General features: G+C 36.4%; 11 protein-coding genes and 1 pseudogene across 12 annotated transcripts, besides 3 other annotated features; 5 read left to right on the top strand and 7 right to left on the bottom strand.

The window, feature by feature from the left end:
- Positions 1-13,759: part of a mobile genetic element that runs on past both edges of the window.
- Positions 12-2,147, top strand: TVAGG3_0883610 (annotated as a pseudogene). The gene has a single exon. A coding segment is annotated over exon 1 (2,136 nt).
- TVAGG3_0883600 (uncharacterized protein) lies at positions 2,155-2,415 on the bottom strand (the record flags this gene model as incomplete). The annotated part of the gene is made up of 1 exon (XM_001282304.2): positions 2,155-2,415. One exon carries the CDS (start codon positions 2,413-2,415, stop codon positions 2,155-2,157), a length of 261 nt encoding a protein of 86 aa, XP_001282305.2.
- Positions 2,446-2,709, top strand: TVAGG3_0883590 (uncharacterized protein; the record flags this gene model as incomplete). Its single annotated transcript, XM_051250523.1, has 1 exon — positions 2,446-2,709. The coding sequence occupies one exon, from the start codon at positions 2,446-2,448 to the stop codon at positions 2,707-2,709; it is 264 nt and encodes an 87-aa protein (XP_051085998.1).
- Positions 2,759-3,454, bottom strand: TVAGG3_0883580 (MazG nucleotide pyrophosphohydrolase domain-containing protein; the record flags this gene model as incomplete). The annotated part of the gene is made up of 1 exon (XM_051250522.1): positions 2,759-3,454. One exon carries the CDS (start codon positions 3,452-3,454, stop codon positions 2,759-2,761), a length of 696 nt encoding a protein of 231 aa, XP_051085997.1.
- Positions 3,487-4,071, bottom strand: TVAGG3_0883570 (uncharacterized protein; the record flags this gene model as incomplete). The annotated part of the gene is made up of 1 exon (XM_051250521.1): positions 3,487-4,071. The coding sequence occupies one exon, from the start codon at positions 4,069-4,071 to the stop codon at positions 3,487-3,489; it is 585 nt and encodes a 194-aa protein (XP_051085996.1).
- Positions 4,798-6,765: a mobile genetic element.
- On the top strand, positions 6,987-7,574 carry TVAGG3_0883550 (uncharacterized protein; the record flags this gene model as incomplete). The annotated part of the gene is made up of 1 exon (XM_051250520.1): positions 6,987-7,574. One exon carries the CDS (start codon positions 6,987-6,989, stop codon positions 7,572-7,574), a length of 588 nt encoding a protein of 195 aa, XP_051085995.1.
- Positions 7,603-7,803, bottom strand: TVAGG3_0883540 (uncharacterized protein; the record flags this gene model as incomplete). Its single annotated transcript, XM_051250519.1, has 1 exon — positions 7,603-7,803. The coding sequence occupies one exon, from the start codon at positions 7,801-7,803 to the stop codon at positions 7,603-7,605; it is 201 nt and encodes a 66-aa protein (XP_051085994.1).
- Positions 8,090-8,265: a mobile genetic element.
- On the top strand, positions 8,526-8,936 carry TVAGG3_0883520 (organellar and viral DNA polymerase type B; the record flags this gene model as incomplete). Its single annotated transcript, XM_051250518.1, has 1 exon — positions 8,526-8,936. The coding sequence occupies one exon, from the start codon at positions 8,526-8,528 to the stop codon at positions 8,934-8,936; it is 411 nt and encodes a 136-aa protein (XP_051085993.1).
- Positions 9,079-9,836, top strand: TVAGG3_0883510 (KilA, N-terminal/APSES-type HTH, DNA-binding family; the record flags this gene model as incomplete). The annotated part of the gene is made up of 1 exon (XM_051250517.1): positions 9,079-9,836. A coding segment is annotated over one exon (758 nt), but the record flags the coding sequence as incomplete, so codon positions are not given.
- TVAGG3_0883500 (protein of unknown function, DUF4106 family) lies at positions 9,941-10,321 on the bottom strand (the record flags this gene model as incomplete). The annotated part of the gene is made up of 1 exon (XM_051250516.1): positions 9,941-10,321. The coding sequence occupies one exon, from the start codon at positions 10,319-10,321 to the stop codon at positions 9,941-9,943; it is 381 nt and encodes a 126-aa protein (XP_051085991.1).
- On the bottom strand, positions 11,312-11,731 carry TVAGG3_0883490 (protein of unknown function, DUF4108 family; the record flags this gene model as incomplete). The annotated part of the gene is made up of 1 exon (XM_051250515.1): positions 11,312-11,731. One exon carries the CDS (start codon positions 11,729-11,731, stop codon positions 11,312-11,314), a length of 420 nt encoding a protein of 139 aa, XP_051085990.1.
- On the bottom strand, positions 11,767-12,951 carry TVAGG3_0883480 (uncharacterized protein; the record flags this gene model as incomplete). Its single annotated transcript, XM_051250514.1, has 1 exon — positions 11,767-12,951. The coding sequence occupies one exon, from the start codon at positions 12,949-12,951 to the stop codon at positions 11,767-11,769; it is 1,185 nt and encodes a 394-aa protein (XP_051085989.1).

Raw genomic sequence — 13,759 nt, 5'->3', positions numbered from 1 at the left:
CCCCGTATAGAATGGATAGAAGGTCTGCTAGAATAAAAGCAGAGTTAGAAAGATATGGTTGGAGAGTTTCAAAGAAGTTTAAATATAGGAAGGGAAAGCCATAAAAGTCTATGACAAACTGTCTGGTCTGCTATGAAATGGACTTGGAAACAGCACGCACAAATTATCCAAACAGACTAGAGAGGTTAGAAGAAGAACGTCTTATGGACATGCCTTTCGATGTTAATGAACCTCAAGTTGATGGACACGACGGCTTTGCCAGGTTCTACTGGAAACATGACGAACAATTGCATCCTTTGAGGAGGAAAAAAGGAAAAGGTGAAGACGCACATGCTCCCATGGAAAGAACAAGATATGCATATGAAAAGTATCGTGAAGTTAGAAGTAAAATTACATCTGGTCGAACCTTTACAGTAAATTTTGACGAAGGAAAGAACAAAGAAGGCTTCATGGGTGTACTTGCTGCCATACAAGACGGAAATAAGAAAGGATACAATCTCAGATAGACCGTAACAGATTTGGATGGTCACATTTACTATGCACATGGCAATGTCACAACAGCTGCACAACTTCTTGACGCTTTCAAGACTACAAAGAGAGAACAAATGGTTGACTCCGACTCAGACATTTTGAATGCAATTGAAGGAATTGCAAGCGTGAAGTTCGAATGGTATCAACCCAACCCTCAAGCAGTCAGACAACATGCTGGTTATTTCCCGTTCAGAAATAAGTCTGACATTGACTTAACAAGGTATGGAATTTACAATTCAATTGAAACAATTGTCAATGAACCTTGTATTCTTACATGTCTCAGGAACTCTGGTCTTGTTACAGATGAGAAAATGAAGTATCTTGAGTCATGTGTGAAGACAAGGTACATTCTTAGAGGTCAATTGTCAAAAATTGCACCGTTGGCAAATGTGAATATCCGAGTCAACATTCCGACTGAGAAAGGTTCTTCACATGACGACTATGTTGTTGACAAAGACTTACCATGGTTGAAGATTGTACTTGTCCACAACCACTTCATGTTGAACGAAAGTCTTACAAACCCATTGTTCGGAAAAGGTAAGTGCAACATTGTCAGAGCTGTTAACATTCTTTTCGAGAAAGGCTTGTTGGAACCAATTCCAGATGACAAGCTGACAGAAACTTTTGTACCAAAAGACGAAACAAACTTTTCATTGTTGGTAAGACCAAAAGTTGTTCCAGACAAAGTTATAGCACAAAAGAAGTACACAGTTCCAAAAGGAGTTGGATTGTTCGGATACCAACCTGAACCAGAAGAACTTCCAATGAGGTTGCAAGAACTTCAAGATGCTATAAACAAACTTCCATTGAGACATCCAATTGATGTCAAATTGTATTGGAGAGCTTCTGAGTTAGGTCAGAAGGTTTTATATGAAACAGGTTGCTTTGACGATGTTTATGAGATAACAGGCGAGGTTTCTCAGAAGATAAGAGACTCACTTGAATTTCCACAAACTGGACCCATTGGTTGCGACAAGTTCGACTCAAACGAAAAAATATACTATGTCGACCTTAACGCTGCGTACATGAGGTTCGTCCAATATATTCCAACTGGAATTCCAAACGAAGACGGTGAGTTCCCGGGAAGGAACTATACAGTTGGAAAGGTCATACAACAACTCTATGATATTAGGAAAGCTTCAAACCCCAAACTTGCAATGACACTCAAATTGCTTATGAATTCGACATGGGGGTATTCCATTAAAAAACCTCAAAAGATGAAGAGTAAACACTATGAGAAGGTCGACAACTTTGTTGAAAGGTTCTCCCCTTTTGTTTTGAAGTACGAGTTCACCGAAGGTCAAAATGGCTTAGTAACCACAGTAAAACCTATTGTCGAACATTGGTCCTATCCTCAGTTCGCAAAAGCAGTCCTTGACAACTACAACAAATTCTTCTCGGAAGTTAAATCCAAAGTGAAGGTATACTACGAGAACATCGATGCACTCATGACGAACGAAGAAGGGTACAACAAACTCATTGAAATGGGAATGGTCGGTGAAAAGATGGGTCAATTCAAATTGGACAAAATTTTCACCGAAGTTCATGTCCTCTCCAAGCGTAAGTACTGGGGTGTTAAAGAAGATGGTGAAATAGTTAAACATTGCATGAAATAAAAAATTTTTATTCGAATTTGAATTTAAATGTGGGAATTCTTGGGAACGTGAAAGGCTTATTTACTTGAGGAACAGGTAAAGGTGGTGGAGGTGGAGGTGGTGGCAACCAGTCCATTTTATATTCCTTCCTAGCTAATTTCCGTTTAATTTCATGGTCGCCCTCGGAGTCTTTGAATCGGACAGGTCGAGTTACACCATTCTTGGTCTCAAACTCATATATAACCTGTTTGTCTGTATTTTCGTCGACTATGGCACGAGACACAAACATTGACCAAACGGACAAAAAGTGTCATTTCAGATGGTCAAGCAGCCAATCGCATTCGAGCACTTCGAAGAAGCCTTACGTTCCAAGGGAGAGGGTGTCTGGTGCAAGGCAGAGGTCATGAAACTCTACGAGCAGTACATCCTCAATGCCTGGGAGGACAAATCGTCCTTGGATTGGCAATTCTACCAACTCCTCTGGGACGACCTCCTACGCAACTGGGATAACGAAAGAGTCCAATTCAAAGGTCGGGAACTAATTTTGCAAATTACCCTTAATTTAACATACTTATGCAACTAAAAACTTAAATTTACTCGGGGTTTCCCCCTAAAATAAAATTTTTTTACTCTTAGAACCACTCGAGGTTCTCCTTACGGTTGTTGAGCTTGTCACCGTCAATGTGTCTGACCTTCGTCTTCTTGTTTGGATTTGGAACCCATTGCATACCGACAAGCCTTCCCATGGAAATTGTACCGTAATTCCGAAGGGTAAGGCTCAAGTGTCCCAAGTTGTTGAGGACTGGGGTAAGAACCTTGCCGGTCTCCTTGTTGCGGATTTTGTATGGGTAGGGTTGGGAAATTTCGTAACCGTCATCGGCAACAAGGGTTGCCCAAACTTCCTTTTCTTCGTGTTTCTCTTCTTCTTCCTCTTCTTCTTCGTGTTTCTCTTCTTCCTCGAAAATTCCTTCTTCAATTTGGTACTCACGAAGTACGGTGTTGCATGTTCTGTCCTTTCCGAGTACCTTCCAGATGGCGTCTATCTCTTCGAAGAAACGGTAGATGAGTCTGGCAAGGTTTTGGTTCTCTTTGTTGTATTGGCGCAAGGTTTCCGCGAAATCGTTCAGGACTTTCTTATTGGAAGCTTGGTTCGTGAGGACTTCGACTTTGAGATTGGTTATCTCTTCCATAAGACTACTTTGGATAGTCTTAATGGTGTTTGTCAGATGAGCGTTCAATTGGGCAATTTGAATTTGAACTGGGCGCTTGTCTGGCAACCTTGAAAGGACATCTGCCATTGAGTTTGGCTTTGGTGCTTGTTCGGACATCGAAAAAATGAAGTGGTTTGAGAATGACGGTTTTACTTCAAAAAGCTTGTTATGACGGTTAAGTCATACAACAAGTTTAAAATAATATCTTGTTCTTCTTCTGAACGTTTGTTGTCTCTTCCGATAAAAGTTTCGAACATGAGAACCAAAAAACGTTTTTTGAGATTGCGGAAGAGTTCAGGCAAACGTTCATATTCTGGATATGTTGGGAGCAGTTCGAAACATCTGAGCTGACTTTCGGACAAAATTGGGACAATGTCAACAAATTCATCTTTGGTCGGACTGCTTGAAGGTAAGTCCCTTACATGTAAGTAGCTCTGGTAAAGTCTTCTCATTTCTGCTAACTTTTGGAGTATAGCTTCGTAGTTTAGAAGTTTTAATTTTAATTGTCTTATTCCACTCTTGACATCTAAACGGTAACTATCCATGAGGTCAAGAGTAGCTTTGGTAGCTTTAAGTGGAGCTATCTGTTCCTTGACTTCTGCAATTTTGGTTGCAATTGTGATTTGAGCTCCTTCAAGTTCGCCGTCTATGTCGTTCTCAACACCTTCAACTATAGCTTGAAACTCTTCATCGGTCCATTGAGATTGGTGTGGGACGAATTTAACTTGCTTCATTCAAAAAAGAAAAAAATGTTTTTACTCAAAGCGTGCCATGTATATGGCTATAAGAAACTTACCAGAAGGCTTCTTCTTCACATGCGTAAAAACATAAAAAAAGTGAAGTTAAAATGAGATGTTTACTGAACTGGCTGAATGTCGCCTTCACAGGTTATGTAGAACGGCTGACCCGAGAAGTGAAGGAGACCCTTGAGAATTTGGTTCATTCTTGGGAAAGGGTTCTCTCTGCTTGGAAGTAGTATCCAAGGACGCTTGGCAAAGAACTTTATAATGGCTTCCTTCTTTGCTTGCTTTATGTCGTCGTAGGCTGTCCCGTCTGGTATTTGAATTGGAATTCCAGTCGAAGTCTCGAGATTCAAGGCAGCCCTTCCCGTTATCCAACCGTTAACAAGCTTGCCTTTTACATTCTGCCTGAGGAAGTCTTTAACAAGCTCGTTAATTTCAATTAGGTAAATTGCCTCGTCGGTAGGTTCGACCTCGACCATTGCTACTGTCAGAAAAAGTACTGCTACTGTCAGAAAAAGTACTGCTACTGTCAGTAAAAGTACTGCTACTGTCAGTAAAAGTACTGCTACTGTCAGAAAAAGTACTGCTACTGTCAGTAAAAGTACTGCTAGTAGCAGTAAAAAGGAAAATTTGAGAGGGTTTTCGACGATAAAGTACTGCTACTGTCAGTAAAAGTACTGCTACTGTCAGTAAAAGTACTGCTACTGTCAGAAAAAGGAAACAATAAGAATTACCGAAAAAGTGACAAAACATCAAAAACAGGGAGGGGGTCTCAATTTTTATTACTTATATTATTTTACAATATTTATATAAATACTCTTTATAATATATTTTACTATAAAATTATACCTCAAATTCAAATATTTATAATATTATTTACATAATTATCTCAAAATTATATTTTTATATATTATTTTTCATATGTATAAATCATATAATCTATATCTATGCAAATCTCATCTAAAATTTTTTGAAACAAACCGCTACCATTTTATAATGGTCCATCTTAAATTCATCATAAATTCTGGTACATGTTAGTACCAGAGTCTTCAAATCTCAAACACTCTGGTACCAACATGTACAGACGCGAGTTTCCAATGCCCTCGTACGATTTTCTATTAAGATCTTCTTGAATGAGAAGGTCTTCATAGAAACTTGTACGAGGGCTTCTCTTTTAAATACTCTGGTACCTGCTGGTATCGGAGTCGACTTTTACAGCCCTTTCCCAATTTTGAAGCGGGAAAGTTTTCAAGCAATGAAAGGAAGCTCTCGCTATGAGGTGAAAATCTAGAATTTTTACCTCATAGCGAGTAATCCTTTGTTAATTGCTTGAAAACTTTCTTCAAATTATCAAAATTTCGAGGAAAGTTTCCTTGCTTCAAAGTAGAGATGGAGCCCTTTGAGCCACTGCATATAGGTCAGTGACTCAAAATACTCCATCTCTACTAGAAATCGCCAAAATTTGGGTCACAATCTTTGAAATGCGACGCAAGTTTGGGCAATTTCGCGAGGGACTTGCTCCATTTGGTGCATAGATTCACACTCTATGCACCAGATGGAACAATTCTTTCGCTGACAGCGGGAAACTTTGTCTGAATAGTTTAACATTCAGACAAAGTTTCCCGCTGTCAGAGAGGGAATGGAAGGGTAAGAGGTATATATTCATAATGTATACCTCTTACTCTTCCATTCCCTCAAGAAAGTTCAAAAACTTGGGTGCAATCAGTTCTGATTGCACCCAAGTTTTTGAACTTTATATAAGGAATTGTTGGCTATGTTGTACTGATCATGAATCAGTACATCATAGCCAACAATTCCTTCGCAAACAGTGGGAAACTTTGTCTGAATAGTTTAACATTCAGACAAAGTTTCCCGCTGTCAGGGAGGGAATTAGAGGGTGGGAGATATATAGATAGACTATAAATCTCTCACCCTTTAATTCCCTCAAGAAAGTTCAAAAACTTGGGTGCAATCAGAACTGATTGCACCCAAGTTTTTGAATTTTGTATAAGGAATTGTTGGCTATGATGTGGATAGCCGCTGCCAGACCAAATGAATTAACCGTTGTGAATAACGTTTCTGAATCTTTATTTAAAAAGATAAAATATCACGATTTTGGCTGCGTTAAAAATCAAAGAATTGATGTTTTTGTCAAAAATCTTTTAGAAGAAGTTGCACCCAATTACTTTTATCGTATTAAAAACGATTTACTTCAAACAGGTTTTATTCCTTCAATTAGAATTCGCGAGCCTCGATTGACAGATTATAAACAAAATTGAAAAGAGAAGTTCAATCACGTTTATACCAAGTATTAAATTCTGTTCAGAATCAAGAAGCCAATTTGAATCCATTAAGATTTTTATTGGAAAATGCTGAAGAAAAACTTTCTCAAATAAATGAGAAGATACAAAATTCAATTACATATTTAAGATCGTTTGAAATTCCAAATGAATTGTTAGATACGTATATGTTAGAAATTAATGAATTTTGTTATAATTCTCCAGATTATATTTTAGAACATTTCGAAGAATTTTTGGAGGATTTCAAAGAAAAGAATAATTTAATAGACTAAAAAAATTATTATTTTTATTTATTGTGAATTTTAAATTGTCACTTTTTAAGTGTTACCCCCTATTGAAAGTGTCACTTTTTGGGTGTCACTTTTTCGGAAATTCTTATATACTCGGGTTTTCGACGATAAAGTACTGCTACTGTCAGTAAAAGTACTGCTACTGTCAGTAAAAGTACTGCTACTGTCAGAAAAAGTACTGCTACTGTCAGTAAAAGTACTGCTACTGTCAGAAAAAGTACTGCTACTGTCAGTAAAAGTACTGCTACTGTCAGTAGCAGTACTGCTAGTAGCAGAGATTTTTATCGTTGTGGTCCGACGGTTAAGCCACAAACGAATGTCCGACGTCCCACCAACCGAGTCCATTCCCAAACCAGAAGAACCTAAAGCACCAGCCCCTGCACCTCAGTTCCAGCAAGTACCTCAGTTCCAGCAAGTACCTCCGTATTACTACCAATTTCCACCTCAAGGTTACTACCCACCACAAGGCTTCCCGAACTACCCTCCTCAACCTATGCCTTACTTCCCCAACCCTTGGATGTTCCAGCAAGCTCCACCCCAGCAATTCCAATCTCAATCCCAATCGAAGAGAGACCAAGACTTCGAAGAAGGTCTGAACCGCTTACGCAAAGAGTATGCTACAGCTCCAATGGAAGACGACAGGCTTTCAGTCTCTTCCCTCAAATCGACCGATTCGACTCGTACCACAGATTCGGTCAAAGACAGAGACGACTACCTCAAGCAGTCTGAGAGACTCTTCATCCTACAATCATTTACAGTTGGAGCTCTCAAGAACATGCGCAATTACGAAGGTCAGACACCAGCTGGAGACCGCAAAACAGACGTACTCGCAAGAGCCGTCCAGCTCGTCAAGACAAAAACTGAGATAGTCGACTTCATTCTTGCAGCTTGCCCATACAAGTAAAAAAATAAACAATTACGAGTTAAACTTTTTATTCTTTCTTTTCTGAGTTGTTTAGAGCTGGTTTCTCTTGTAGGAACCTTTCGTACTCTTCCATGGTCATGTAATTGCGAATTTTGTACGCAATTCCAGGTTCGTTGTTTTTGAACCTTACGTATGTAACGCTTCCATCCTCCTCAGGGAAGTAAGCTGCTAACATCTGACCAAGTTTTCTCGGTGACTCGGAGCTCATAAAAATGTCACTTTTTAAACGTTAAGTTTTTAGTCTTATTTTACCCTTTGTTTGTCAATGTAGTATTGGAGTGCAATTTCTCCAAATTCTCTGTGTCGGAGTTCTTCAGCATTTTCCAAGGTGTACCTGGAGAACTCAAAGAAGTTGTCAAGAACATACTGCCATGCTGCTCTTCTGAGTTCGTCGGTATTTTGGAAGTGTTGCACCTTCGAGTCTTCTGACATGAAAAAAATGACACTTTTTCATTATATAACTGTTATTTTTTGACGAAGAGAACTTTTGCACTTCGTAAAAAAATCCCTGAAATCGTGAAAAATTGCGAGTAGGTAAAAAACCCCAGTCGCCAAAACTCATGAAAATCGTGAAATTTCTCTAGACCGAGAATTCTCGGCCTTGCATAAAACACATGAAAATCGTAAAAAAACTCTATGAAATCATATCTTTTATACAAGATAGAAAAAATAAAATTAACGCTAGTTTTTTTAAAATATTTTTTTTTATTTTGTATGTAAGAACAGGAAATGACAAACACTGAGTTTGAAACAGTCAAAAAGATAGACAATGACACCAAAGTGGTTAGAATAGGTGATTTAAACGTAAGATACTCAAAGAAATACAACAAATATTCTTTGTCAGACATTCTAACACCATCTGGAAAGAAAACATGGCATTGGGTTGGAATTGCTTCAACTCAGAAAATTTTGACAAGAAATCCTGAGCTTATGATATCGGTAAGATTCTGTGGAACTACAGCATATCTCATCGACAAAAGTCTTATACCGATAGTTTTGTTATGGTTAGACCCAGTTGTTGGATATAATTTCATAACATATGGTTCATTCGATACGGAACGTTGCAGTGAAGGCTTACTTTACATCGTTCAGAAACCGAAGGACTTCAATACAAAGAGATATAAGATAGGAAGAACATATAATATAACTCAAAGATATGACAGTACAGTCAATAGAGTCAAGGTTGTGTTTGTAAATGATATGAGAGCTGCTGAAACAGAACTACTTGAAAAGTTTGAGAAAATGTATGGTGCTCCCACGAAAGGTAAAGAAACGTTTGAAGTAGATGAGATAGAGAAAGCTGTAAAATTATTTGACGAAGTTGCTGAAAAATACATGTAAAGCGTTTATTTTTGGTCTTTTATACAAGATAGAAAATAACGCTAATTTTATTTTTTATTTTATTTTTTATTTTATTTTTTATTTTATTTTTTATTTTATTTTTTATTTTATTTTATTTTTTATTTTGTATATAAGAACAGAAATGTCAACAACAGAGAACACAACAACTGCTATCGTTCATGAAGCCATAAGTGAAGAATATGAGTGGGTTCAGTATAACAAACAACTCCGTCTCATTCGTTCGGTCAAAGATGACATGTACCAAATGCAAAGTATTTTGAATGCATGTTTTGCTCCAGATACTAAACACGCAGACGACTGGTTCAAAAACCAAAGCACACAAGAACTTTTGAGTGAAATTTCTCTAGACCGAGAATTCTCGGCCTTGCATAAAACACATGAAAATCGTAAAAATTTGCCAATAAATTTAAGAGGATATTATGTACATAGACTTCTTGTAAATGCTGTTGCAATGTGGGCTTCACCTCGTTACGCTTGGTATATTTTCAGACTTCTTGACGAAATTCATAGACAAGAACGTGAAGAGATGGAAAAGAAACTTCAAGCAAAAGATGAAGTCATTGAAGCAAAAGATGAAGTCATTGAAGCAAAAGACAAAAACATACAGAAAAGAATACCACGTTCGGTACCAAAAGGAAAGGAAAAGAACTATAAGTATATGATTTACACTGAAGAGATGGAAAATGAAGAAGACAGAGATATGGTTATGTTGCATTTAGTCAGAAGAAACAACAAAAGCTTTTACGACCTTGCTAAGATTTACAAATCTGACAGAAATTGGTTCTATCGCGAAAACTTACCGATTTCAATGACACCAAATGAAGATGTTAAACAGATAGTTCAAGATACGTTACCTCAAACACACTATGATATGAAAGGTTGTACAATACTTACATTCAAAGAAGACTTACCGCTACTGAAGGAAAAGATAACAGAGTATTTTGACAACTTCAAAGAAGAAGAGTAAATGAACCATTTATTTTTTACGCTTGACTTTTTACAATTTGAACTTTGTTTGCGTAGATATGAATTCTGAAAGAAGTATGAGGGTCTTGTATGACTTTGTACTTCTCCCATAGTTCATGTCTGTCAAACTTACCTGCCATGGACTCTTTCATAAGTTCCATGAAATCGTCTTCGGACAATCCGGGGAAAAGTACAATGTCAGTAAGTATTCTCTTTACATCCTTACTTAAACTCTTGGCTGTCTGTACACAAATGACAACTGAAATGTTAAAGTGTCTGAGCTTCTTAAGAATTCGACACATGTCTTGTTCTCTATTCTTTAACAAAGGATGAGAAGCAAAGTCATCTAAGATAAGAAGACATCTATGAGGGTAAGTCTTCCAATCGTAAGATTGCAATTTCTTCGAAATGTATTCTATCTCTTTCTGTTTGTTTCTGAAGTGTTTCTTCTCTAATATTCTCTGCATTTCCTCATTTTGGGTCTTTAAACTTCGAATTGACATACTCATTTATAGCATTGTACTTCAAAACTCTTCTTTGGTACTTCTTTATCCAATCTAACAACTCAGAGTCTTTTATACATACTAACTTAGACTTTTTTATAATATCTTTGAACGAATTGACGGTTTGGTCAAATTGACCAGAAGTACTACAAATGACTACTAACTCATAGAATGGGTTCTTCTCATCTAGTTCTTGTTGTTGTGCAGCCATTTTAAGATAAGTGAAAGTCTTACCCGACCCAGGTGGTGCAATTAGACCTGTTATACCATTCTGAGCAAATAGGAACTTGTCATGTATGGGTTTTATCTGAGCATTTTCCAACTTCCTCTTGTTCTTGTTTAAAACATTCTCAAATTTCTTGTCAATGTCAGCAAACTTTTTTTCTAACATATTTTAGAAAAATTAAAATTTTTATCTTTTAGGAAATGTCTAGCGATTTCGCTATCTATATTCGAGACAAGCTTTTCGACAGCAAAACATCTGTCGACCATAAAATCTTACATAGTGTAAACAAGAAAGGGAATTTGTTCTAAAGTTCTGTTTCTGGGAATATGACAAGAACCATAAAACCTTAAGCAGAGAAGTCTTAAAATTTGTCAATGACAGACTTGTTGACAGAGATGACGCCTCTTGGAGAGATGAAGTCCAACAAAACTTCTTAGAATGCAAAGAAGACACATGCGCTGTTCTTGAAAATGAAATAGAAAACAGAATAGAAGCTATTAAATGACAAAGCACTTTTACAAAAATATGGTTCTGAGAAGTTTGACATAACTCCACCAGAGAAGAAGAAGAGAGAAAAGAAAGAAAAGAAAGTAGAAGAAGAGAAGAAAGAACCAAGCCAGAGAAAAAGAAATTTGACATGTAAAAATAAAATTTTATTTTTAGAACATTTCTGGGTCAATGTCAATGTTCTCTTCCTCTTTAGGAGCAAACACTGGCTTAGACTCTAAAATCTTTTTACCCAATTTACCTTGAACTTCAACTATCTTAGACTCATAATATTCATAGTCGTCTGCTTTCTTTGGTTCATAAGGTATAACAAGTTTGTATGCTTTGCCTTCTTTAAGGTTTGAAAACCTTCTGTCAAAACTTTCTTTGACTGTTAACAAACCTTCTATGTCTAAGTCTTCAAATTTCGCACCATTTTTAGTCACAATAGCAAACTTAACTGGTTCGATGTTCCAAACTTTGTCAAATGTAGACTTTTCAAAATGGTAGAAGTAAACATTCAAATATGTGAATGGGTCTAGTTCTTCTTTAAGTCCTGACATGTACTTGTTTACTGAGATGAATTTCGTCATCTTTTCTATCGGATAAAAAAAATTTTTTTTAAAATTTACTCAGAAAAATTTTTCTTTGTATATACACCATTCTGTACGTCTAAAAGACTTTTGACATTTGCCAAGAATGTTCGTTTAGACGCTGTCATATAACCATACTCTTGACAATACTGTTTATACGAATCGTACAATGACCTTTCATCTAAACACTCAAAGTCAGTTTCATCTATGAACAGTTCATATACACTCTTGTTTGCTTCTAACAATGTTTGTCTCTCTTCGGTATGTGGAATTTGTCTTGGATTGAACTTAGAAATATCTAATGTCATGAAATATGAGAACAAGTGGTTGTAAAAGTCAGATGTCAAAGTTTCTGCTAAGTCGTCAAAATATTCTGTATCTTGCATATGAGAATCTGACGTTCTGACAACTACATATCTTCTGTCAGAACTTTCTAACTTCATCGGAACAGCGTTGTTTGAAACCATGATGAAATTTGCAACATTTTCACAAACTCTTTGGTCTCTATACTTTCTTTCAACAACTCCAACTTTGTCTGTTATAAGACTCTTCAAAGCATCTGAGTTTAAAACCTTTGTTGTATCTATACTTTGAAGTTCGTTACATACTATAAGTTTCATATTCTCTATTGAAGAGTTAAATTTACCGCAGATGTTTTCTAAGTTTGTCATATTCGGATTCGAATAACCTTCTAACAGTTTGCATAAGATATCTGTAAAGAAAGTGTTCTTACCAGTTCCTTGTTTTCCAATTATAATGAGAGCAGTTTCATTTTTAGCACTTGGATGTTGTAAGATGTTTGCAAACCAACATAAGATATACTCATAGACTCTTTCGTTTCCATTGCATATAATTTCTTTGACATGGTCTAACCAAGCTTCTATAACATTTTCTTTCCATTCTACTTGTTCGTATTTATATCCAGTGAAGATAGAATAGAAGTTTGGAGAAGGTGTATAGAACTTTATACCACGAACTGAAAAATCTTCAAGTTTTGACAATAAGATATCCCAAGCATCTAACATCTTCATGCCAACTTGTACGACTTTTATTTTCTTAAGTTTCTGTTTACATTCTTGTTCTGAAACTATTGTCGCTTTAGGTTTGTTAAAGACTACATCCCATTCTTTCATGACATAACATTCTGGGGCAGAGTCGACATAAATGACTAAACGTTTCAAATTCTCGACTGCTTTGTTATAGTCTCTAAATGGACACATATTTCTGAACGCTTGGAAGTCATAAAAATCTGAAACGTCTATTCTGTACATTTTTTTATAAAAATAAAAAAAAATATTTTTTTTATTCTTGAGCTATTTGTTGTTCTTGAGCTATTTGTTGTTCTTGAGCTATTTGTTGCATTTGTTCCATTTGTTGCATTTGTTGTTCTTGAGCTATTTGTTGTTGAAGTTGTTCTTGTAATACAATACTTTCACCAGTTGCATCTTCCAATTCGAAACTTTCTGCCGTCATTGACAAATACATAGGACATAAAGTTTTACAGAACAAAGTTTGCGTCAACTAAGGTTAAGTTTATGTTTGCCAAAGTGTTTGAGTTTTACTAAAGCTAAAACTCTGCATTCGAATGAACAATAGGCAAACCAGCAGAGAAAGTGTTGTTTATACGCATGAGTATCTTTTGGTCATAGTAGTTTTCTGTCGACATTCGAATAGCACTTTGAACCTAAGTTTGAAACAATATATAAAATAGGTGTACTTAAAGTCAATGGAACAGACAAACCTTGTATGACACCTTTTCCTGTTATAGGAAACTGTTGGTAGTAAAAACCAGATATAAGTTTTGTATTATAGCTCATATCGTTTATACTAAACTCAGTCGGACATCCAAACATAATGAAACCTGCTCTAGTTGCAGCACATGTTACATCCGTCCTTAAAGTATTAAATAAGTCAACAAAACCTGTTGGTGGTATATCTGAGTAAGTATCTTCAAAGAAGTATTTTTTACCATTCACAACAAAAAATCTTCTGGTGTCAAAAGAGCAAAACAGGCTTTAGTCGTCATCG

Source organism: Trichomonas vaginalis, chromosome VI (assembly GCF_026262505.1).
Source record: "Trichomonas vaginalis G3 chromosome VI, whole genome shotgun sequence".
In the NCBI taxonomy this organism is placed as follows: Eukaryota; Parabasalia; order Trichomonadida; family Trichomonadidae; genus Trichomonas; species Trichomonas vaginalis.
Note: the sequence above shows the minus strand (reverse complement) of the source record. Positions and strands in the feature narration are given on the sequence as shown.